We start from the raw sequence: 27,351 nt of genomic DNA on the forward strand, positions 1-27,351 counted from the left end.
GACAAACATAGCTCAAGGTAAACCTGCCTATCAATCCAGCGTGGCCTACAATGGTCACCCATTCTATGCCGTTGATGGTGTAACGGGAGGAAATTTCCATAGAGATCGGTGTATTACTACACCTAATGGCAAGTCCTGGTGGATGGTCGACCTTCTCAATGTCTACAACATATCTACAATCACTATTTTCAAAAGAACAGATGATTGGTCAGGTATGTTCTGCATATTTGAATACATTGCAGTTGTACAATGTTTGCATTTGTAGAATTTAGTGTTGAAACATAAATGTAAACACAATCAACAAAACCATCATAAAATCATAAGAAATACCTGCCTACCATATCATAAGCATGTGTGAGTGATTTACTATTAATTAATGATCGGGTGTTCTTGAGATATGTGTGTACTCTGCCCTGTCACAATCACGCGCAAATTGTTCATCTGAAAATCTCGACCTTTTTATGTCTTGAGTTCCCGACATTGGGGTCGGTTCATTATTGGAAAGTTAAAGCGTCTGATGGGGCAGTTGAGGCTGATTCTCTTGCTGCTGTATCTGGTGAGTGAATCAGTGGTATTGATTATTTGACTATTATTGAACCATATTGGATCACTGAATGTTATTGAGCAAATATATTTAACAACTAAATGTATTCCGAGTCTGCTCAGGGGCGCTTATTGTGTGCAAATGAGACTATGTTAACACAATTCAGAAGGGAATTTCTACAGTAGCGAAGTGAAGTATGCATTCTAGAGAATTCGAACACTCTGATATCATGGTGTTCTAGGTCAGCTAGATCTTCTGAAGATAGAGGGCTTTCTCGGGCATCCTACCCTCTGTCCCGCATCCTCCCCGAAAGTCTGTGTCAACCAGATGGGCAGTTTCACTGGAACATCCAAGACTGTTGCTTGTGAACAGGAGGTTATGGCCAGATATGTGAATGTTTCTCTCGATGGCACGATGACGATGTGCGAGGTTCAAGTGTTTGGAGAAGGTAAGGTCTTTATTCAGACATTTACACTATGCATGAACGCCTCTTGGGGGAACTGGTGTATGTTAAGATTGACTAGGTACTGCAAAATCAAGACAAATTGGTTCAAAAGTAATTTTACGATGGCAGGGGCACAATGGAGAAGCCAAACAAACGTCAATTATCACCATGGAAATATGACATGGCGGTACGTGCTGGTGATTGTAATGATACCATTGATAATAATAAGGGGAAACGGGGTCCAGGGGTCTATATCCAGGGTGGGAAGAACCTTAATATTCATGCTATGTAATATGACAGAGGACCATCTTGTCCACAACAGAATATATCCCTTTCCTAATGTAGATTGGACTATGCTCGATAGACCAATGCCGTTCCAGACGCTTTAACATTACACTTGACTACAAGTCTATGGATAGTTATTAACGCAACTAGTGACACCTTCTATTGAATCTTAACAGACATAATGCAACACAACCTCAAAACTGGTCCGCAATGAATAACAGGTCCAAAATAACTGTCTACATATATCTTGATCAGTTCAACTGCTACCAGCAACCTCCACCTCCTTTACCTTCTGCAATGCTGACAATTTCCGCCTGAATTCCCGTCTTTGATTTGACAAGAATTGGTGCACATATCTTATTCAACATATAAGTCATATGAATACATGCCTGTGTTAGAATTCCCCACAGGGGCCATAATTCCTGTGCCTGGGCTGATGCCATACGTGTGGATCCTTGCTCATGTTGACATTCATTTGTTTGTATCGTTCCACAGGCTGAATAAACATCCTGCACTAATTCATTCCAACTTATTTACAGGCATTTGCTATAAAAATGATGTACAAATCCAAAAAGGTCGGAAGCAAGATAGTCCTTCACCCATGCAAAGCAGTTTGGCTTCGAGTCGCATGGAGTGCAGCAGCATCTGTTACAGACACAGCTGTACGTTCTTCAACTACAACAGAGTGACTGGGGAATGCCAGACAGGAAGTGGCCTGGCAACTTCCGCTTCATCCTACGCTGCAGCTGACTGGGACTTGGGCACAATCTGTTGAAGGGCGATTTCCCTGTAGAAATGTGGTTTTTCCACCTATCAAATCGTTCATGGTGATAATCGAAATCATAGACTTTTTTGATGTCATGGACAATTCTGTTTCTTGATGGATTGTGACATGGGAACTATTCCATAACGACGTTCATAACTGGAAGAAAATGAGAAATGATTTTCAGAGAAATGTGTTGTCCGGTCAAATATTTATCACTAACATTTGTAGCATCCATATTTAGAGACAGATTTCCAGCACAATATAGAAGATATGAAAACGATATAAGTATCTATACAGAAACGTCGCTATTGTATAATAACGAAGTTGATCATCCATAAAGGCTTGTCATTCCTAATTTAAGATCACTATAGCATTTATGTCCTGTCATTGTAATGATATGGAGTATTTCTTCATAGTCCTTGTACATGCTTCCTTTCGGTTTGTAAGCATATTTGTGCGCGTGCAAATCTGGTTGCGGAATATCTAAAACAGTTAAAGTTGTTATCAGTATTTGTCATAACATTTTCCATTGGGAAGAATAATCTAACCATTTGTGTACCCTGTTCAATGGCTTTATCCGGAATCTCTAATGCGTATTGATATGCAGCGCTAACGTACTTCAGTTGGAATTGTTTTGTGTTCAATATCCCCGGCATCTCTGCTTGCAGTGTTACATGTTGCCTCTCCTGGTAATTAGAAGAATGTTGTATACTGATGTTGATAAGATGCACACAACACATCCTGTAATTTGTTGCTATTGTGAACAGACACTCCTTTGCTTTGGTTACTTATTTCATGTTCATTGTCACTGTAGTCTTCACATGTAAAACGTTATTGTGCGCTTGTTATCAATGGTAAACAGATGGCATACCTGTCAAAAATAAATGTGTTGAACGTCGTTCACATTTTTTTTTTTGTGTGTGTGTGATTGTTTACATAACGGCTCTTATGCCCCCAGTTGTGCCTATTTCTGGAGAGCTTGTGGGCTTGTTTTGGTGATTGTACGTCCGCTTCCTACATTAGGAATTTTACTATCATAAATTGTCACGAGTATTAAAACAATATATATTTTTTATGCTCTTAAAAAAAAATGTAGGGAACTTTATTTTTAATTTTCGATTGAAAATATTGGGAGATATATCGGAGTCCATCAATGTTGATATGATAATAATGAGTGTTTTGAGAGTGCATCACCACTTCCACTTCCTTATATCGGGGAGGTGGGGTAGCCTAATGGTTAAAGCGTTTGCTCGTCACGCTGCCGACCCGGGTTCGATTCCCCACATGGGTACAATGTGTGAAGCCCATTTCTGATGTCCCCCGCCGTGATATTGCTGAAATATTGTTAAAAGTGGCGTCAAACTCTACTCACTCACTCACTCCACTTCCTTATGACCATAGTTTGTTTGAGTAATTGCTCTTGAAAGATGAATGGTTGTACTGAAGGCAGGAATGAGAGTCTGAAAAGATGATATATCGTGTATATACAATTAAAAAATGTAAGGGATATTCCATTTTGCGAGCATACCACTAGCCAATGCCAGTGCATATGAGAAAAGTAATATATATCCATACAGATGAAACATTTTCAAAGGAAAGGAATAAAACTGAATTTTGTTGCAATTTTAGATTTGTCAGTGATTAAATTATCAGCAGATTTTGAACCTTTGCTTTTTATTCCCTGCACCATGTCCCATACCTTCGACATTGGCGTGCATGAATTAATTCTGGAGACACATTTCCTCCAAGATTGACGTTTGTTTTGTTTGAAGGTACAACGTGCTTTTGCATTTAGTATTTTATTTTATGACAGAACAGTTAGGTGATGGCGGAAATAATTGTCTGCCCTTTTCCTCTGTGTTTTGTTCTGGGGAGGTAGGGAGGGGGTCATCAATTTTGCACACATGTACTTGGGGGGTCAGCAATTTTGTGCATAAAAACATTACAAAATTATGCTTAAAGTTAGGGGGCGGAAGGCGGTGTCATTGATTTTGTACATGACATGCAGGGCTCACTTACTATGAAAAGGCATAACCCCAGTGACATCTATCTACAAGCCAACATTAAAGAAACGTGGCAGTCTGTACTTCCGAATCAAAAAGATTATTGCACATCTGTCGTCATTCTGTAGCAGGGAGTATGTTGCCCCCAATTATGCTAAAAGAGAAACACTGTCTCAGCAGAAGTGATAATGCAGATTACGCATTCAGCCGGTCATTCTGTCAAGTCAAACCCAAGTCTAACCTTCTTAAGTCTATGGACGTTTCTTTCAAAACAGGTTTGAAAATAAAACTAAGCGAGAATTGACAAACAAAACATAACTTGGCTAGATGTATTTTATATTGGTTTGAAATAAAAATATTCTAGCATTTGTATTATTCAACACGAACGTTTTAGAAGGTTGTTGTACATTATTGCCGCTAACTCAGTGTAATGACCAGATGCCCCAACACATGTCACACCTAGATGTGACTTCAGGCTTAGCACGTTTCGTTTTTGTTGCTATTGTCAATCCTCACGAAATGGGAATCAGCTGACCACAATGCGAAGAGGTCACGCCTTCGCACTGACAAACATTAAGCATTTTTCAGATACATTAATCATGCTATCTCAAAACATTATAAATATGGACATTTATGCATAGATATTAACACTTTTTTATTAACCTATATGATTGCCATTCATTAAGTATGTATTACTAATCTATATCTATTTGCATCTTAAAGAGTTATTATTTATATTTAATTAGTGTATTTGATTAATGGTGGTAGTTGGTGGGAAACACATTATTTCTTATCTACTGATCTTCACGGATGGGTTGCCACGGAAAGTGATTAATTGTTCAGTGATACATGTACAGTAAGACTTAATTGCATGCACCGTTTCAATACACAATCCACATACTTACCTACACACTGTAGAGAGAGATAGTAATCACAACAAAGAACCACATAATGGTCTCTCGGAAAATGTTATATTAGACAGTTGAAACAGTCATCATCATCACATTTACATTCCACTTTGTTCAATTGCCTGTGAGACGCTACATGGTATCCTTCCGGGTACCCATTCACAGTCGGTTCAACAGAAGCAAACTTTGAGGTAACACCACATCTGGGACAGGACTTTATGGACAATAAGACGGGTTGTGGACTTTTCGAACTTCACGTTGCCTTTACGTTGAGACCGATGGTCAATCTTTAAAACGTCGCCGTATCAAATTACCCTTACAATATATCACGAAACTATACACAAAGAACTTAATTAAGAACTCCCTGTATTTTTGCAATAGGTTTTCAGCGCGTACATAAAACTTCTTGTGGTGACAACGATGGAAAAATATGAGTTTTTCTGACCCGTATGATCGTTCGACTCATAACAAAGTGACTGCATAACATTGTCACAAAAACATTTAGGAGGCAAATTTAAAACCCCAGATGTGGAGAAAATACAACAGTCGTTTTAACAATCAGGTGATCATTGGCACATGCGGTGACATCGCAAATACAATTCATTCTCTTTAATATTGCATTTTATTTACACGAAGTATATGATGAGAGGTCCGCGATATTTATATTGAATGTTAGCATCTGCGTTTTAAGGGGTGTGTTTGAACTGATTAGATACTTCTAAAGATCAAACATAGGTTGTCGTTTATGTGTCTATGATGGGGTAGACATGACAGTGTTCAATGTGCAATGCACACGTGGTGGTTTCAGAAAATATATGAACAACGCCGAAACTCTATTTACTCTTCTATGTCTCAAACTAAAAGCTGCTATGACCTTGATTACAAAAGAATTTCAATTACAAGGAAATATACCTTGTAGCACTTACACGAGCACCGATATGGGCGTGGTGTGTAGATGATTTGATCGGCTAATACCGCTCGACAACGTAGGCGTGTTAACGTTGCGAGTACAAGAACAACAATCGTGAAGTTTGAGATAAAATAGTTATACAACAAATTTGAAGACGTCGCTATAAGAACCAACGATGACTGGAACCATGTTTAGATTGATCATGACATAATGATCTGCGTTCTTTTACAACGACCCGTGAAAATGAGGGTTATAATTGATCTTCAGTAACCAATGCTTATCGTAAGAGGCGACTATCGGAATCAGGTGGTCAGGCTCGCTGACTTGGCTGACACATGTCATGTTATCCCAACTGCGTAGATCGATACTCATGATCGATACACTGAATTGTCTGTTCCAGACTCGATTATTTACAGACCGCAGTCATAGCTGAAATATTGCTGAGTGCAGCGTAAAACAACAAAACAAACCAAAATACCGTTGCTGATCGGTGAAATATTACCAAAGCCACCAAATCATACACAAGGACCACATGTTCAATTTTCGCTATGTAACCACGAGTTAACAGTTGACACATTGTTTCTGAAATTCTAGCTGCTTATAGGACTACAGTATTCCCTTTAACTTTGTACGGTTCAAATGCCAATAGCTGTGAAAACACAATGCCTTTTAGGCAATGGTCAAATTTACTTGTTATATTTGTCATTACACTTTCTTAGTACAGATCCTTGGGGGTGAGTAGCATTCGAGATTCCAAAACATGTTCCCGTCCTAGTCAGCCATCTAATCCACACAGCCACCGAGGCTTACACCAAAATGGTAGCCTAGACCTCATACTTTGTGTACCACGAGTGTCAATACCATAGCTTTAACAGCACGGTGTCTTTCAGAAAGTGGTCAAGCCTCAAATATAATACGCAATTTGCCCCCTTTCTAAAAGCAAATGTGTATTCTTCGTACGTTTTAGTATTAATTCTCTATTTCAACAAACCTATTTCCTAACATAAATTCATAAATCCCGTTTGATGCATTCATGTAAAACCTTATGAAAAGATTGTACTCTCAACTGAAGCCTAAACCTGCCTCTAATATTTGCCTGTTTATATACTAGTCACATAAAGAAACTGTGCATTGTCAAAATATTATCCAAGTTGATAAGTACGATAACAATGTCAAAGGTACATATAAACTTTAATGGAGGGATCATGAGACCATAACAAGTCGGGAGAATTTCAAATGAAAAGTCAGTCACAGTGACGTCACGAGTCCACAAGCGGGACAGGGGTCAAACGACCATGTCACAAGCTCAATAACGGGTATGTCCACCATCGGCATTGAGAACAGCAGTGCATCGACGACGCATAGAGCTCGAGCCTATCAAAGATGCAAGGAAGGCTTGTGGGATGTCACGCCAGATTTTCTCAAGTTCTGTTGCAAAGTCAAGGACGTTATTCTGGCGGATGAGGAAGACGGCGTAGACGTCGATCCATCTCGTCCCAAACATGCTCTATCGGGGAGAGATCCGGTGCATTTGAAGGCCAAGGCAGTAAGTCAACGTTGTGGTGTTGCAAGGAATCCATAGCAACCCTTGCCGTATGAGGGCGGGCATTGTTGCTGTTGGAATGTTAACCCGGGGCCATGACGTTGCAGAAAAGGAATTGCCACAGGTCGAAGAATCTGATCCCTGTAGCCCACACCAGTTAAGTTGCCCTGAACAATCACCAAAGGAGTTCTTTGACGTGCTGTTATTCCACCCCAAATCATCACGGAACCACCATCAAAGCGATTGCTCCCCAAGACACAGGCCTGTGCATAACGTTCTCCCACGCGTCTATAGGCACGTTGACGTCCATCACAATGGGAAATGTTAAACCTGGACCCATCTGTAAAAACAACATTTCTCCACCAAAACAAGGGTCTGCGGACATGATTTCGGCACCACATTCGGCGAGCTTGTCGATGACCTTGTGTCAGGATAGGCCGTATGGCGGGACGTCGTGGTCTGATCCCGTGATGACGTAAACGTTGTCGAACTGTGTTGGGGTGGATACGGCGAAATCCTGGGATGGTTCGGGCAGTCATCACTGCAGTCTGAAACCTGTGGCGAAGATCGGTCACCCTTATCCATATGTCCTGTCTTGGCGTTGTTACACGTGGACGTCCAGAACGTGGCCGATCGATGACGTCATTTGTGTTCTGGTAGCGTCTCATCAGTGCAGAAATGGTGTTCCGGTGGCAGTGGAAATGTGCAGCCACTTGTCGTTGAGACATTCCCCCACGGACCATCCCAATGGCCTCATGACGTTGTGCAGACGTGAGCCTTGGCATGCTATGCGTTTCAATAGCCGTTTAATTTTTGAACGATCGCAAGGGTAAGGGTTGAGCTTGCCAAAGTGACAGTATTGTGTGGCATTCATTTGCTCTGTTTCTCTTTCCCGGAATGCACGTGCAACAACGTATTGTCCGTCTCAAGGACGAACCCACTGACGTCACGGTACGTGCATGCATGTTGGATACATGTCACTTTAAATCCTTATGTGTCTACAAAGGTTTGATAAATTTAAATTTTAAATTTGTGTATGCACAGTTTCTTTATGTGCCTAGTATAGAAATGTGTGTTTAATCCCTTAACACATAACTAATTGCGTTCCTTCCCAAATATTTCTTACCTGTTGTGTTTAACACTTGGATGTGTTTCTAGTCCGGATGCCAGTTGCTGGTGATCTATAGCCCATTTTATGTTGTAATGTCCTAAATACTCTATGATTTTAGGTTACCTGCTAGTTTTATATCTCCAACTGTGATATACTAGTTGTATTACTGTCCTTTGGCGACAGATTTTAAAATATAAAATTATAAAGTTTTTACTGTTTTAATCACGATATGGCTGAAATATTGCCAAAGTGACTTTAAATTTTAACTCACTCACTCAAGTCTGAATGCAGAGTGACCCGTACACTCCCTGAGGCCTAGTTATGGTGTCCACCTCCGTGATATTCCAGGAATGTGCTACAAGTGGCGTAAAGCATTACCAACCACACGCACGCACTCTCACTCACTCACTCACTCACTCACTCACTCACTCACTCACTCACTCACTCACTCACTCACTCACTCACTCACTCACTCACTCACTCACTCACTCACTCACTCACTCACCCACTCACCCACTCACTCACTCACTCACCCACCGACCGACCCTCAAAGTTTTAGGGACCATGGTTGGCATGGCATCATCTATGAGATGGAAATGGACCATATCTGGGTCAAGTATATAGATCTGGTGCCAAGGTAATACAAATAATTATATGCTCTCTATTTGTTTAATGGTAAGTTTCTGCTGGAATGTAATTAACTGGCACGCCATCATCCAGACTGTAATGCACTATGGACGGTATCGAAAAGACGCGTCAACATCCTTTGTAGATCTATCTTATCTTGAACTGTTTCTGGGAGGTCGTCCAATGTTAAACAATGCGCCCCATTTGTTACAGGTCAAAGTCTGTGGTATGGGAGCAGAAGGACATGTGGGTTGCTACTCTCTGTCCGCTTCAGATATGTCCACAGTGCCTGCAAAACACATCCTTGCATGACATGAAAAACAACTCCCTCCTCCCCTCTACTAACTCACCCCCTCACTCACTCTGTACATGTTCTGCAGGCCCAGTCAGTGTCAGTAAAACTACAGTCAAATCCCGATGAGTCTAATGTCGGTGTCTCGAATATTATGCATAACTCGATGAGAAGTTGATTGCAAACTGATCCAATTAACAAACCAGCGCGGCTCACACCTTTCCGCCATTGACGGGTGAGTTCAAAAGGCAGATTGGTGATTTTACGGAAATCACTGTCTGTGCTAATCAGACTGGAACTCATATTAGTGATATGGAAATCATTTGATAAACAAATGCTTAGGCGGCGGAATTAGGACTGGATCATCTTTTTTTCTACCCTCATAGACATACCTATGTCTCGAATACATTGATAGGTCGAATTTATTACTTGGTCCCCAGCGATTCGACTCATCGGGATTTGACTGTAGTTCTCTCTTCGAGTGCAGTAAGGGACGCTAGTGCATTAAAATCAAAACGAACATGGTTATAAATATGTGGAATTGATTTGTGTACTATGAAATGAAGGCATACTTTATTTTATAATTCGCTATGTTGCTGCCATCAGTATGTGTATTTGCATTGCAAAAACAGTTATACTGACCAGCAATAAAAACGCAACTCAAAATTCATGAAAATTATACTTTTTCAGCATGAGTTTGGATTTGATACTTTAACACAATTGTTTGATTTCTTGAATTACGTTTCTTTTGCTGGTCAGTATACATAATCACACATAGGAGGTGCATACAGTAAACCCCGTGAAAGAGAAATAGATACGTGTGCACACATAAAGAATATAGGAAACTAATTCAAGAAAATATTTTTTAAAACTGTTTTCCCCACTTAAATGACATCCTGCAACGGTCAAGCGTTATCTAGCGATGGTTGTTAAAGAGAATATAACAATCTGACAAGCCACTTTTTAAACAGGGACACAGTTTGACCGATTAGTCGTGCAAGGGTCCTCAAGTCTTGCGATCGAATTGAATATTAAACCCCCTCTGATACACCCGCCCCCAACCCGAGTAAGATCAACAGATTTGAGTAATTTTTCCGACTTACAAAATATAATGGTTAATACACTGTACGTAATTTCTCTATGATTTTCACCAGAAGTTATGCAATGTGACCTGTAGTTGCGTAAGTTAGACCTTTATGACAAACAACAAGCTGACAATATAATCTGATGTCTAGACGGAGTAATAAACGCAGCTTGTGTCCACACCCACAAAGCTATTACGCTTTCAACAAATGTCTTTTCTCATAATACTACTTTCCATTGATGTCTGTTATATCCGGAATCTTTCCATTGTAGACTTAAATTGTTCAGTGTTGTCCGTCAACTTTCGAAGAATTCTCTATGGTTCATCAATATCCTATTTTGGTATCTTATGTAACAGTCAGCTTTAATCCATGTGGAGGTAATATTAAATCAAGTTGGCTCCAGATGAACCAGTGATAGATATAATGAGCATCAGTCAACGCCGTAAGATGACATGCATTCAACTCAGGCACCGCGTCTGACAATACGAAGAGTGTAGTGAGTTACTTGGGGCCTGTTCTTTCCATTTCATCTCGTCACGATATGGCTGAAATATTGCCGATGTGACGATAAATATTAACACACTCACTCACTTTCCATTTCAACGGGGACAATTGGATTTATCTCTTTCTTTGACAGCTATTATTGTCAAATGACAATGACGTTTTTTCAGATACTTTACGACTTCTTATTTCCAACATTGAACCCTCTGCATACCCTGTCTTCATTTGAAAAATATAATTCATGATGTTTGAATGATGAAACGATGAACGTGGCTGCGGTTAGAAAGACTGATTTAGATAAATAATATGATTTTTAGTGAAGGTATTTCTGATCCCCAACAACCATGGGACCAAAGGGGGTCCCGTAATCTCTAAAGACCACACCAATTCACTTTTTGTTTATGTTTCGACAGCAACTGATCTAAATAATATTCAATCAGTTCTCAGTCACCCTAGGGGGCGGTGGGGTAGCCTAATGGTTAAAACGTTCGCTCGTCACGCCGAAAACCCGGGTTCGATTCCCCACATGGGTACAATGTGTAAATCCCATTTCTGATGTTCCCCGCCGCGATATTGCTAGAAGATTACTAAAAGCGGCGTAAAAGTAAACTCACTTATTTTACAAGTCTGTGAGATTTAGGAGACAAAAAAACATTTATTAAGACTTTTTAGCTATAACCACAGTGAGCATCTAGTCACATTTTTTGCTAGGCCGATAGAAGGTAAGGTGGGGTAAACTGGTGTGTAACGCCGCGTTCATGAATATTTCAAACCTTGTACTAGTCAGCCCTAATGTCGGCTGTATAGCGCTAGCCTACTGGTTGATTGGTTGGTTGGTTTGTTGTTGAACTCCGCACTCAGCAATAGTCCAGCTATATGGCGGCGGTCTGTAAATAATCAAGTCTGGACCAGATAATCCAGTGACCAACAGCATGAGCATCATTCTATGCAATTGGGATATGATGACATGTGTCAACCAAGTCAGCGAGCCTGACCACCCGATTCCGTTAGTCGCCTTTTACGACAAGCATATGTTGCCTAAGACCAAATTTAACCCTGATCTTCACAGGTAGCTATGCCATGAATCAGATTTCCTAACGTGGACACCTGCGTACTGATCCTGGGCCGACGAGTGAGTGTTGGCTTTATCCCCTTAATGCCGAGCGCGAGCACAAGTGCTATCTTGAATTTTTGTTTGGAATAGAGCGGCCGTCGATCAAACCAACGACTCGGCTCTCCGGGAAGAGAATCTATCCACTAGACTAGCTGTTGGGGTTCAAATAACAAACACCGGATGTGTAGGCTCTTTCCTGCAACATGTCCATCCGGGTTATGTGATAAACGGTGATAACAGTTCGAAGCTCCCATATTGTATGCCAACCAATGATAAATAACGATGTCCTTCCGCGTGATAAACGGTGATAACAGTTCGAAGCTCCCATATTGTATGCAAACCAATGATAAATAACGATGTCCTTCCGCGTGATAAACGGTGATAACAGTTCGAAGCTCCCATATTGTATGTCAACCAATAAGAAATAACGATGTCCTTCCGGGTGATAAACGGTGATAACAGTTCGAAGCTCCCATTTTGCATGTCAACCAATAAGAAATAACGATGTCCTTCTGGGTTGTGTCATAAAAGGTAATAACAGTTCGAAGCATCAGGGGTTATCCATACACATATTAAACAAACTGTTTCACGGTTAGGTGTTATAAGACTCACGTCAACCTGAAAATGCTTCTTTGGTCAGAGTTTGATCTGCACAGTTACTCTCAAGGGAACCAAGGGCAACCAATAAACAGGACATAAATGACCGTGCTGTTTCCCACGAGAACCAACTGAGTCGTAGATTGAGTTGAACATGATCAATGCAGTTACGCTATGTTGCCTGATGTCGATATTATCAAGTGTTTTCGGATTTGTATTTGTGTCATTATTTTGACAAAATCCATTTCCTTACGATCTAATTGGTAAACTTGTGCTAACTGACAAATAATTTCTTGTTCCCCTTGGTTTAGTTCTCAAGTCAGCTTGAGAGTGCTCGTTAAGTATACTAGATCAATGTGTAAAATCACATTCTTTTAATGACGCTTTCATCGATTAACAATGCCAATCATTGTCAGTACCGTCAATGAAGAAGTTAACGAGACGGATCAGATGCAGTTATTTGAAAATGCGTTAAATGGCTGTATCGACATTAACGCGATTGTATATGATGCTATATAATTGCAGGTAACTTCTCCATTGTTGGTAATAGCAAACCTTCGTCAACAACTTAAATATGAGCCTAACTATCTTGACTACAACTTTAAAATCATTATGAATGCTGTGGAAACACATGTCAAAACATAATCATCAGAAGATGACAAATCCCCCGGTCCCAACAGGTATGAAAAAACAAATCATCTGACAGTTACTTAAAGTCCAAATCGTTTCCATGGTAACCATGACAAATATAAATGCCCAAAATCCGCAATAGCAAGAGGAACCATTTTGGGATCTGCTTGATATATCTGCTAAGTTCTGTTGCTAGATATTGAGTGGTTTATGTGTTATGCTCCGGAAACGAAATCCACCTCTTTTTGAGACTAAGTAAAAATCGTTTACATGGAAATCGTGAAAAATAAAAATGCCAAAATCTGTAAACAGCGAAAGGCACCACTTTAGGTTCTGTTTCATATATTAACCAATTTTTGTTGAAACATATTGAACGGTTTCTGAGTTATGCTCCGTAAATGAAATGATTACGGACAGACGGACGGACGGACGGACGGACGGACAGACGGACGAGGCGTAGACTATATCCCTTCCCCCGCCAAAAGAGAAGATGAACCCGTAGGATGTCTTTGAGCGTGGGTTAAGTCTGTGCGTGATGTTGTCATTGGCAGAATGCATAAACTCAAAAAGAGGAAACAGAATTGGCATAAACCCATTCCAAGGCCTCAAATAACATATCCATTTTATATAAACATCATCGCATAAATTGTTGGATTAAAGAGCTTGCTATACGTGACATATCAAATAATGACACATATAAGGCCAATATGTTTTTGCTGGTCTGATATAAGGTCAGGTGGGGTAAACTGGTGTATAACGCCGCGTTCATGGATATTACAAAGCTTGTGCTAGTCAGCCTAAATGCCGGTTGTATAATGCTAGCCTACAGGTTGATTGGTTGGTTGGTTTGTTGTTGAACTCCGCACTCAGCAATAGTCCAGCTATATGGCGGTGGTCTGTAAATAACCAAGTCTGGACCAGACAAACCAGTGACCAACATCATGAGCATCAATCTACGCAATTGGGATACGATGACATGTGTCAACCATGTCAACGAGCCTGACCATCCGATCCCGTTAGTCGCCTCTTACGACAAGCATGGGTTACTGAAGATCAATTTTAACCCCGATCTTCACAGACGACGACATTTGCCAAACCATTCAACGGTGCTATCAATGTTAATCTCTCTGTCTCTCTCTTTCTCTCTCTCTCTGTCTCTCTCTCTCTTTCTCTCTCTCTCTCTCTCTCTCTCTCTCTCTCTCTCTCTCTCTCTCTCTCTCTCCCCTCTCTCTCTCTCTCTTTCTCTCTCTCTCTCTCTCTCTCTCTCTCTCTCTCTCTCTCTCTCTCTCTCTCTCTCTCTCTCTCTCTCTCTCTCTCTCTCTCTCTCTCTCTCTCTCTCTCTCTCTCTCTCTCTCTCTCTCTCTCTCTCTCTCTGTGTATGTGTGTGTGTGTGTGTGTTTACCTACCTGTATCTATCTTCCGAGGTTCAAGTCAATGTGTCAAAAATGGAAGCAAATGTTATTTGATATTTACAGAGAAGCCAATATGTGGAATGTTCTCATTCATAACATTTTGTGGAATTTGGGGGTAAAACATTTCGTCAAGAAATAGGCATCCCCATGGGCACCGATTGTGCTTCCGTTCTTGCGGATCTGTTTCATACATATGAATCAGAATTTCTGCTTGAGTTGGCAAAATCCAAACAAGGTCATTTGGCCAAGACGTGTAACTTAACCTATACGAGGTACCTCCTATGTTACACGACATAACAAAATGGAAATAGGATTAGCAAACAGGCCATATGGCCTATGTCAATGCTTCTCCGCATATAGTTCGTTATGTCTTGATATAATTCTATGGAGCAGACATTAGGACATAAATGAATGAATCAAAACAAAATACAAATAAAGAAAAGAAAATAAAGAACAAGATACCAAGTGCATTTTATGTTTATAGGTTGTTACTTGAATTCTGTAAAGCGGTTAGTTTCAGTTATGTAATTCTGAACCGATTTTATAAGGTTTTCATTGTCTAAAGGAGATGAATCGTCATTGCCGTGAAGTATAATATATACGCTGAGGTGGTTAAGGACAAAGTATTTGTCAAGTCTAAACTGGGAATAGCGGGGACATGACAGAAAAAAATGGATAGCATCTTCTCTGTTATGGCCACATAAACAAGTGGGATCATCAATCAGGAATCTGTCAAATAAGTGTGCTTTTAAATAACTACAACCTAGCCTAATTCTGGATAGGATCACTTGGTATTGTCGCTGGCCATAACTAGCAATGTATGTAAAATTTGAAGAAATCTAAATGTCTGTGGAAATCAATTGTTTAAACCTAGATAGGGAATCTTCTAATATTGATATCAAGTGCATTCCATGCTTTAACAGCAGAAGGCAGGAAAGATTATACTGGGATAAGCGCCCTGCATTTGTCTGAAAGTCGTTGGAGTTACGAAGGTTGTATCCTGTTATGCTGGAGATACTAGGTGGGACCCATAAAGATAGGTATTTAGGAGTCAGCCCATTGACCATTTTGTAATATATACATAATTTATGGTAATGTCGTCTGTCAGACAGTGAGCAATAACCCGTTTCCCTATAAAGCTTTTCGTGACTGGTTCCTCGTACTGCTCCACATATTGTTCGAAGAGCATCCAAGTGTAGGTTTTCTAGCATTTTTACTTGTTCTTTGTTACAATTATCCCAAATGTTATCGCAGTAGTCAAATATGGGTAAGATAAAAGATTTGTACATAATTTCAAGCGTTCTTCGATTTAACCTGTATTTTAGACTACGCAAGCAATTAATTAGTGGACTCACTTTACGGACGAGATAATCAATATGTTTGTGCCATTTTCCATCTTCCTGAAAAACCAGCCCTAGGTGTTTATGATCACTTACTTCAGGTATAAGAACATCATTCATTCGAAGAGGTAATTTAGGACTAGAATTAATTTTAGTCGAAAATAGCATGGCTTCAGTTTTGGTAGGACTAGATTTCACTTGCCATTTATCAGCCCAGTCTGTTATACGTTCTAAGTCACTATTCAGTATAGAGGTTGAGAATTCAGGGTCTTCAATAATTTCATATATAGGAAGTATCATCAGCAAAAGTTTAATATTACTCGTTATCCCGTGAGTCAAGTGATTCATATGAACGAGAAATAACAGAGGTCCTAAAACTGAGCCATGAGGAACTCCAGCTAGAACAGGTTTATAATTTGACATGTAGCCATTAATTACTACAGCTTGTTTCCTATTACTAAGGTAGCTCCCAAACCAATCCAAAAGATTACCGCTTATCCCTGTTGACTTTAATTTTACTAGTAAACCCTAGTGCCAAACACGATCAAATGCTTTGCTAATATCACAGAATATAGCACGTACTTCCTTTCCATCATCCAAGGCTTTGGAAATCACATGGTATAATTCAGTTAACTGATAAACAGTTGAATCTTCAGGTTTGAATCCCGATTGTGAGGTGGTTATAATATCATCATCCAAGAAAAAATTATAAACATGCTTAAATACACATTTTTCAAATACCTTAGAAAGAGAACATGTCAAGGCAACTGGTCTATAATTATTGCAATCATGAACGCTACCCTTTTTATAGATTGGAACAACAACAGATTGTTTCCATTGACAAGGAAAACAGGCAAGACGTAGGGATAAATTGAACAACGTAGTAATGGGAGCGCATAGAGATACAGCTAATTTGTTTTAAAGCATGTTACCAATATTATCTGGACCTTTAGCTTTGGTAGTATTTAAGTTTAATAAAATGTCATGCACTTCTTTTTCGGACAAGAGCAACTCATTAAGTTTATTTGCAGGCTCATGTAAACTGCAAGTTTCCCTGTCAGGTTCTTCAACTTGGGCTTGTTGAGTAAAGTAATCATTAAATGCATCAGCAATATCACTGGGGTGTTCAAGAACCTTTCCATTAGTCAAGATAGGCGGAGACTGTGTATTTGAATTTGTATTGTGCTGTATATATTTTTTCACTAAGCGCCACCATGATTTAGAGCCACATTCAGACTTAATACTATCATCTAATTTCATATCATACGCGCGTTTAGCTTTCCTAACTTCGGAGTTGACTTTGTTTCGTGATACTCTGAAGTGCTCCCAATCTACCGGTAAATTTATTCTTATTCTTACCAGAGCTTTGTGAATGGGGGCCCAGGGAACGATGACGCACAATCAGCCATGGAGTTGAGTTTCACAATCCGATCCATGTAGGCGTTTTACAACAGATGTTGCTTGGGAACTAACAAGGGTCTTCGCGAGTGACAATAATGTCAGTTGCTACTGATGCTATGGGCCTCGTCACCAAGGTAACAAATACACCCTTTACATCTGTACTTGTAGGCATCATATTCACAGAGCGAAACGGATCCCGCTCACAAAGAAGTGTGTTGCATTGTACAAGACCAAAACACTGATATCGCAATACAATGAATGCATCATGAAAAATGAATGATCTCACGCAGTTAAAACGTATCATTATCGTACTTTTACATCTGCTAATTAGGATATGGATTGCCATTAATGAATCAGTCTTACTGTTGATTCTACAGAATAAATTTTGTTATACAAACAGCAAGGGATCCATTTACTACTTCCAACGAAATTGATTTCATCAGATAAATTAACACGTCATGAACTGTAAATCTCTACAGAAGCAAACACATCTTCGCAAACTACATCTGTTGAATCAGGTGGAACACAGGAAGGAGGATGGGCTTCATCATCTGGGACGACTCACAACAGACACAGACATGACGTCCTTCACAAGTCTGATGTATATCAACGTGTTGTTTCTTCTTGTTGAATACTTGAAGGTAACAGGTAAGCATACACTATGTTTTTCGCTCAAGTTCAAAAGTGTAACGCTAATCAGAAATACATGGGTCTTTACAGCGACAACGTGATCTATGTATGAACATCTAATTTGAAATGTTTTGTTGTTGTTGATAGAGGTACTAAATCTGGTTACTTACATCCTGCCCAGCTATTTTCATGATTCGGATACGATGGCATACATCATCCAAGTCTGCCAATCAAATAAGATCAGATAATGAAATTATGTATACGATAACTGAGCACTAAACAAATTATTAACAGTACATTTCACATCATAAACCAAAGGTAAATACTCAGGTATCTCTTTGGTGTATTGGAATGGGAATTGTTCATCATCACGAAAAATTACCCATCTGTCCTAAAACTAGATATACAAATTTGTACTGTGGTAAAAAAAGTGCATTGGTGACGCTGTCATCAACATTCTAATTGAAAAGAAAACCGCAAAACGTTTTGGTTAATCAAAAGACAGAGATCTTGACCCCCGCACAAATTGCTCTATGTCACAAGCACATGTTTATGGATCAAATACTGAAAACTGGGTTCGCCTGAAGGTGAGCGTATTCATCGTCAAACAGAAACCATGTGTTAATCTGAGCACACGTGGGAACATTTAGAACTAACTTATACAGGGAATACGAACAGATACCAATTTATTCCCTGACACGTCAAAGTTACAAATAACCTTAACATATCTGCCATATGGCTTTTGAAAGTTTTACGGAGGCCATGGGAACTGTGACCCAGGTCAACCAACGTTTGATTCAGACTTTCCTTTCGATAGCTATTGGTCACTGTAAATCTAAATATGAAACAGAAAATGCGGTTCCATTGGTCGCTTGTATTGCTAGCTCGGGTTGTTATGACGGAGTCGAAAATATTTAAACAATGTCAGATCATACCAAATGTTCAAGTTTATCTTGGCCGAATTCCATCGTTTTGCCAATCCGTTTTGAGTACCCATGCTGCCCAGATGCCACATACTATGGTTATTTGGTTTGTTCTTTAACGGCGCACTCAACAATACTCCACCTATGTGGCGGCGGTCTGTAAATAACCGAGTCTGAACCTAACAAGCTAGTGATCAACACCATGAGCATCGACCTACGCAACTGGGATACGATGACATTTGTCAACGAAGTCAGTAAGCCTGACCACCCGACACCTTTAGTGGCCTTTTACGACAAGCATTAGATCAATTCTAACCCGGATGTTCACGGGTATGCCACATACCAACATATGCCTAACATATTTTTGCTGAGGACGTCCATCATTTTGCATATTGATTGATACGATGACATTTGATTTCATTCTTAACATATTGTTCAGACGTTTTTAAAAAGGAGATGTAACAATATGTAATGTTTGCATAAATTCCTCGTGGATCGAAAACTGATTGCCTAAGTTTGTCATGTTGGATACAATGGATAGTGGTGTACAGTGTTGAAAAATCAACTGTTTCGAAATGACTGAAACTGAGTCTCGTATCAGAGTAAAACAAATGTTCAAGCAATATTTGGAGATTGTAAGAATTCAGGTGGTACGGATTCCACTCGCTAAATTGTTTTCTGTGAATGTCCTTTTTCATAGCGATGAGAAATCTTGGTTATTGTTTGATATACGGAGTTTCTTGGGCACTACGATATATCTCCCATGGTATGGATTCCTTCTATGGAATTTGTTAATACCGTACAGTCAGGGAATGGACATGTCTTTAGGTTCTAGAGTTGAGATTTCTTCCTCCATTATATGTCATTGTTTGAAAGTTAAAATGTCAATTCTACCATGGCTACGTGAAATGCTCGAATTTGATTGGTCAATCAATAAAATCAGACGGTATCAATTTTGGATTGAAAATGCGTCTGCTTTCACGGCGCTTCACTGCGCACGTATACAATCACTGCCGCACTACGTCAGCTTGGCCACAAACATGACTAATATTAACACAACAGACGTGATGGAAATGCTGATAAAACATTTATTAAAACTCGAAAAATACAATTATACGATTTCTCCTCCACAATTATTAGGGAACCTCATTATCATAATTATTACCTTCTATTATAAAAATATTCAAAATTACAATACACAGCCCCAAACATAAACAAACAATATCTAACATATAAATCAGAAAACCTTGTAAAAATACATCCCTATCTATCCCTATTTGTGCAGCAAAAATGTGTTTCCGTTTAGAATGGGAAATTCGCAAGATAACGGTCAGGCGAAACACAACACTTATGCCACTCATACTCCATCATGTCCTGTTGCATCGTTCAAAATGTCAAAAATTGAACTATGAGAATTCCACTCTCTGCCACCTTACCCGCAAGGCTGTCACTGCTATGTTCGTAAAATTTGAAAACAGCTTGGCCACAATCCAGTCCAAATGATGAGAACAATGTTCCAAGGAATCCCAAGTTAGTCGCATGTACACAAAGCAGCATTGTCACTCTTTCGTCGCATGCCGGGGTGGAGGCACGTACGTGAAATCATGATCGACACTCGCCGGTCATAAAAATCAACAGTCTTTGATGAGTTACAGGTCGTAGGTCGATCAGAAAAGGATCTTTTCTTCGATTCTGAAGGGTTCAGATTCGACAGTCAGTCAAGTATTTTCCACTATCACTTCAAATTTCAACCTTTCGCAAAATGTAAACTGGCTCGTCCGCCATTTCAAACTGTTGCGTAACTATCTACTTCCAAGAAAATAAGTAGGTCAGACGATTCCATTATAGTGTGGCCAGGGGCTACAGTAACACGGCACAAAAAACAATAGGCTGGTTTCGGTCGTGTGGAGTTATGATTATAAAAACCAAGCTCTTAGCTATATAGGTGTTACATCATTGCATTGAATAAACAGTAGTTTGTTTTCTTTGGACAGGATATTTTTTTATGTTGCAATTTTTTTTAAAACGGCACCTACGAACGGCACCTACCACTCACTTCACGGATGAGTTCAAGTCGCCTCTCGTCCCATGCCGGATTACGCAGTGTCTTCTGCAGGACGAGGAAGTTCGCTTTTAAATCGGTTATGGTTCGGCTTCAAATGAAATTTAGAGACTATCAATTCGGTCTAACGTTCATCTAATTTCCCAACACAGTACGTTTATCTCCTAATTATACCACGTTTAGTGATTCTCAAACAATAAACGAACTGATAATTTTCTTTCATAACTTTTAAACACAATTAAAACAGGTTGCTTTAACACAGATTTATATATGAATTTCCCATTTGTTTTAAGCAGTAAGATAATCTTACTGGCCTGGGATTATCAAATCAAAGTCCTTAAAGCAGTATTTTGCTGGAGTAATTTGTTAAATATGATACGTTAATGGTTAACAGAAACCACACTTTAAAGAGCGTTTTGACTCGTCCTTATTCAAAGGCATTATCTTTTATATTTCGGGATCTGCCTAATCGATAATTTCTCACCCACGTGTTGTTGGTCTTGATATTGATCTCTGGAAGGTCTAGTGCAGATTCGATTGTTTACAAGCCACCGTCGCATGGCAGAAGTATTGCCGTGTGATATAACCAATCTGGAAAATCTAGTGATCGAGGGAAAAACAAGGCGCCTTTGAGCAGCTGAGCTGTGTGTGTGTGTGTGTGTGTGTGTGTGTGTGTGTGTGTGTGTGTGTGTGTGTGTGTGTGTGTGTGTGTGTGTGTGTGTGTGTGTGTGTGTGTGTGTGTGTGTGTGTGTGTGTGTGTGTGTGTGTGTGTGTGTGTGTGTGTGTGTGTGTTGTAGGGCACGCTTACCCTTTTTGTATCGTGAGACGCAGTGTCCCAGAGTATTTGCAACAGAGATTTAACCGGGACTGGTTAATCTTTAGCTTTGTGATTTGCCTCCTTAACTTGTGGTTCTGCAACAAGCTCGTATGAAATCGTGTTCATATAAGAAAGTGAAACTGTTTGTGGTTCCTGAAAATAAAAGTTAGGGACAAAAAATCTGGGAATGTTAATTTGTTATATTTTTTGTGTCGCAAATTTCAGGTTAATTGGAGATTTTTTCTGATCAAGAAATAGACCATAGGTCTGAAAGGGAAATTATGTGCTGCAAAATGTTGTGCTGGTTTCCCATGGCCCAGTGGTCGTAAATTCGGGTAAGAGATTTGCCATGTGTATGATCCGTGTTTGACCAGCATCAAGTTATCCATGGAATATTTCAATGAAAGCACAGTTGGGCGGAAGGATGCTGAATCGCAATGTCGGATTATAAGACCCATTTAATTGGGAAATTGCAACCAGATATTATGATAAAATACATCCACCAAAATGAAGGAAGGAAGGAAGGCACGAATGAACGAACGAACGAATGAATGAATGAATGAATGTCATAAAACAATGTCCGTAAGATCTCTAAAGAAACAAATGCTAATAACTTGAAATAGCTTAACTTGCAGTTTCATTGTGTCTGTGTATAGGGTCATGAAGGGTCTGTCAACGACATGTGTCAATGACTAGACACACAACCGTCCTACATCGTAACGTGCTGGCAATTTTTTTATATTTTCATTGACATCGCCAAAACATCTTTCTACCTCAGGTAGCAATATAGTGCCGTTCATTTCCCGTTTTAGAATTGTGAGGCATCTGATTGCAGGGAATCCATTACCATCCCGATCCAGCATCCAGTATCAGACCTTACATGGACAGTCTTTAAAGGCTTTCAGAAAAACGTGGGTGCATGAACTTTTTGGGATTAAGCATTAGAGTTGCAATCCGTTTCATTTCTTCACTCCTTATTTCAGTGTAAAAAGCGAATCGCAACACTTTAAAAGTGACTAACTTGATCACAATTCAATGATATCCAAACTAGAAACCAAATCATACAAACTTTCTGTTTAATTACAGAAAATATAACAAAATAAAAAAGGTATTATATTGTCGTTATTTTTGTGTGGAGATTTTAACATCCTCCTTGCTATTATTAGTAAGCTTTCCCACCATTAGTGATATAGATAATATGACTATTGAACTGAAAATTCAGTCAAAAAATGTATTGTAATGTAATCGCAAGTTTAGGTTTAATTGCAATGTGCTTTGTAAAGATAAACATGGACTAAAACTTTGGCTTCTTATCACTGTGTTTGTACACTGAACTATTTATATTGATGGATTTATTGAGATGGGGTTGAGCATGACGAAACAGTTTCGATTCTGAATGAAGTTTCAATTTGAAAGTTTTCATTGTAATTATGTTACCAGCTCAATTTGTATTGTATTTGTGTTTTCAATATATACAGTATACTTGAGATTAGAGAACACACATGAATCTATAACCTGGATGACTGAAATGTAATCAAGTTTAAGGTTCCTTGAAAGAGGACATTAAGCGTACCAATCGCACAAAATTTGTTTGTTTGAAAATAGAAACTGGCATCTTGGTCAACAAAGCCAGGGTACACACGTTTTGCGATCCAAACTCGTTTTGATAACGAAATCCTGTTTGGTGCATCAGTAATAGTTTCATCCAATGTTATGGAGACGCCTGTAACATTCATTATGGTCAAGGACGCATCTTTGAAACAGGTAATATATTTTGATTAAGCATAATATGCTACTTATGGTCAGTTCACGATTTAAATGCCAATGGGCATTTTGAAATTTGGAATAAAGTAATCGTGATTGGGTGTGGTTAAACGCCGCCTTTAGCCCATATTACAGCAATATCACGGCGTTGGAAACCGGAAATGAACTTCACTCATTGTATCAATGTGGGGAATCGAACCCGGGTCTTCAGAGAGGCGAGCGAATGCTTTAACCACCAGGCTACACCACCGCCTCCATTTTGGGAAATATTCATTAATTTCTCAAGTAATGTGGTTATATATGCATGAATTCTCTGAAGCCATTGTGTAATTTGTCTATTCTATCTTCAACCACAGACATTGAAGCGAAGTGTTGCCATGTACGCAATGCAAAATGCCTTTATTTTTGACAGCACCCGTTCAGACAAACATAGCTCAAGGTAAACCTGCCTATCAATCCAGCGTGGCCCACAATGGTCACCCATTCTATGCCGTTGATGGTGTAACGGGAGGAAATTTCCATAGAGATCGCTGTATGCATACACCTTATGGCAAGTCCTGGTGGATGGTCGACCTTCTCAATGTCTACAACATATCTACAATCACTATTTTCAAAAGAACAGATGTTCAGGTATGTTCTGCATATTTGAATACATTGCAGTTGTACAATGTTTGCATTTGTAGAATTTAGTGTTGAAACATAAATGTAAACACAATCAACAAAACCATCATAAAATCATAAGAAATACCTGCCTACCATATCATAAGCATGTGTGAGTGATTTACTATTAATTAATGATCGGGTGTTCTTGAGATATGTGTGTACTCTGCCCTGTCACAATCACGCGCAAATTGTTCATCTGAAAATCTCGACCTTTATGTCTTGAGTTCCCGACATTGGGGTCGGTACATTATTGGAAAGTTAAAGAGTCTTATGGGGCAGTTGAGGCTGATTCTCTTGCTGCTGTATCTGGTAAGTGAATCAGTGGTATTGACTTTTTGACTATTATTGAACCATATTGGATCACTGAATTTTATTGAGCAAATATATTTAACAACTAAATGTATTCCGAGTCTGCTCAGGGGCGCTTATTGTGTGCAAATGAGACTATGTTAACACAATTCAGAAGGAATTTCGACATTATTGCAAGTGAAGCATGCATTCTAGAGAATTCGAACACTCCGATATCATGGTGTTCTAGGTCGGATAGATCTTCTGAAGATAGAGGGCTTTCTCGGGCATCCTACCCTCTGTCCCGCATCCTCCCCGAAAGTCTGTGTCAACCAGATGGGCAGTTTCACTGGAACATCCAAGACTGTTGCTTGTGAACAGGAGGTTATGGCGAGATATGTGAATGTTTCTTTCGATGGCATGATGATGATGTGCGAGGTTCAAGTATTTGGAGAAGGTAAGGTCTTTATTCAGACATTTACACTATGCATGGACGCCACTTGGGATAACTGGTGTATGTTAAGATTGACTAGGTACCCAAATCAAGACAAATTGGTTCAAAGTAATTTTACGATGGCGGGGCACAATGGAGAAGCCAAACAAACGTCAATTATCACCATGGAAATATGACATGGCGGTATGTGCTGGTGATTGTAATGATACCATTGATAATAATATTCATCTAGCTTCAATGGTGGTCAAGCCACGTAAACAGACCTGGGCCCCGCTTCACAAAGCTCTTCAAAACTTTCCTCGTAGCATTCCTACCTCCTATACTGTAACATTCACTTACGATAGTCGTAGTGCTACGAGAGCTTTGTGAAACGGGGTCCAGGGGTCTATACCCAGGGTGGGATGAACCTTAATACTCATGCTATGTAATATGACAGAGGCCCATCTTGACCACAACAGCATATATCCCTTTCCTAATGTAGATCGGACTATGCTCGATAGACCAATGCCGTTCCAGACGCTTTAACATTACACTTGACTACAAGTCTATGGATAGTTATTAACGCAACTAGTGACACCTTCTATTGAATCTTAACAGACATAATGCAAGACAACCTCAAAACTGGTCCACAATGAATAACAGGTCCAAAATAACATGCTGACAATTCCCGCCTGAATTCCCGTCTTTGATTTGACAAGAATTGGTGCACATATTTTATTCAACATATAAGTCATATGAATACACGCCTGTGTTAGAATTCCCCACAGGAGCCATAACCCCTGTGCCTGGGCTGATGCCATACGTGTGGATCCTTGCTCATGTTGACATTCATTTGTTTGTATCGTTCAACAGGCTGAATACACATCCTGCACTAATTCATTCCAACTTATTTACAGGCATTTGCTATAAAAATGTACAAATCCAAAAAAGATCGGAAGCAACCAAGTCCTTCAACCATGCAAAGCAGTTTGGCTTCGAGTCGCATGGAGTGCAGCAACATCTGTTACAGACACAGCTGTACGTTCTTCAACTACAACAGAGTGACTGGGGAATGCCAGACAGGAAGTGGCCTGGCAACTTCCGCTTCATTCTACGCTGCTGACTGGGACTTGGGCACAATCTGTTGAAGGGCGGTTTTCCTGTAGAAATGTGGTTTTTCCACCTATCCAATCGTTCATGGTGATAATCGAAATCATAGACTTTTTTTATGTCATGGACGATTCTGTTTCTTGATGGATTGTGACATGGGAACTATTCCATAACGACGTTCATAACTGGAAGAAAATGAGAAATGATTTTCAGAGAAATGTGTTGTCCGGTCAAATATTTACCACTAACATTTGTAGCATCCATATTTAGAGACAGATTTCCAGCACAATATAGAAGATATGAAAACGATATAAGTATCTATACAGAAACGTCGCTATTGTATAATAACGAAGTTGATCATCCATAAAGGCTTGTCATTCCTAATGTAAGATCACTATAGCATTTATGTCCTGTCATTGTAATGATATGGAGTATTTCTTCATAGTCCTTGTACATGCTTCCGTTCGGTTTGTAAGCATATTTGTGCGCGTGCAAATCTGGTTGCGGAATATCTAAAACAGTTAACGTTGTTATCAGTATTTGTCATAAGATTTTCCATTGGGAAGAATAATCTGACCATTTGTGTACCCTGTTCAATGGCTTTATCCGGAATCTCAAATGCGTATTGATATGCAGCGCTAACGTACTTCAGTTGGAATTGTTTTGGGTTCAATATTCCCGGCATCTCTGCTTGCAGTGTTACATGTTGCCTCTCCTGGTAATTAGAAGAATGTTGTATACTGATGTTGATAAGATGCACACAACACATCCTGTAATGTGTTGCTATTGTGAACAGACACTCCTTTGCTTTGGTTACTTATTTCATGTTCATTGTCAGTGTAGTCTTCGCATGTAAAATATTATTGTGCGCTTGTTATCAATGGTAAACAGATGGCATACCTGTCAAAAATAAATGTGTTGAACGTCGTTCAAATTTATTTTATTTTTTTGTGTGTTTGTTTACATAACGGCTCTTATGCCCCCAGTTGTGCCTATTTCTGGAGAGCTTGTGGGCTTGTTTTGGTAATTGTACGTCCGCTTCCTACATTAGGAATTTTACTATCATAAATTGTCACGAGTATTAAAACAATATATATTTTTTATGCTCTTAAAAAAATGTAGGGAACATTATTTTTAATTTTCGATT

General features: G+C 39.5%; 1 protein-coding gene across 1 annotated transcript; it reads left to right on the top strand.

Moving 5' to 3' along the window:
• On the top strand, window positions 1-27,131 carry LOC124259504. Its single transcript, XM_046693633.1, has 3 exons — window positions 1-212; window positions 786-992; window positions 26,012-27,131. Exons 1-3 carry the CDS (start codon window positions 143-145, stop codon window positions 26,215-26,217), a joined length of 483 nt encoding a protein of 160 aa, XP_046549589.1. The 5' UTR covers window positions 1-142; the 3' UTR covers window positions 26,218-27,131.
• Window positions 27,132-27,351: the final 220 nt, after the last annotated feature.

The sequence above is a fragment of the Haliotis rubra genome, unplaced genomic scaffold (assembly GCF_003918875.1).
Source record: "Haliotis rubra isolate DU_JTF1 unplaced genomic scaffold, ASM391887v1 Scf725, whole genome shotgun sequence".
Classification (NCBI taxonomy): Eukaryota; Metazoa; Mollusca; class Gastropoda; order Lepetellida; family Haliotidae; genus Haliotis; species Haliotis rubra.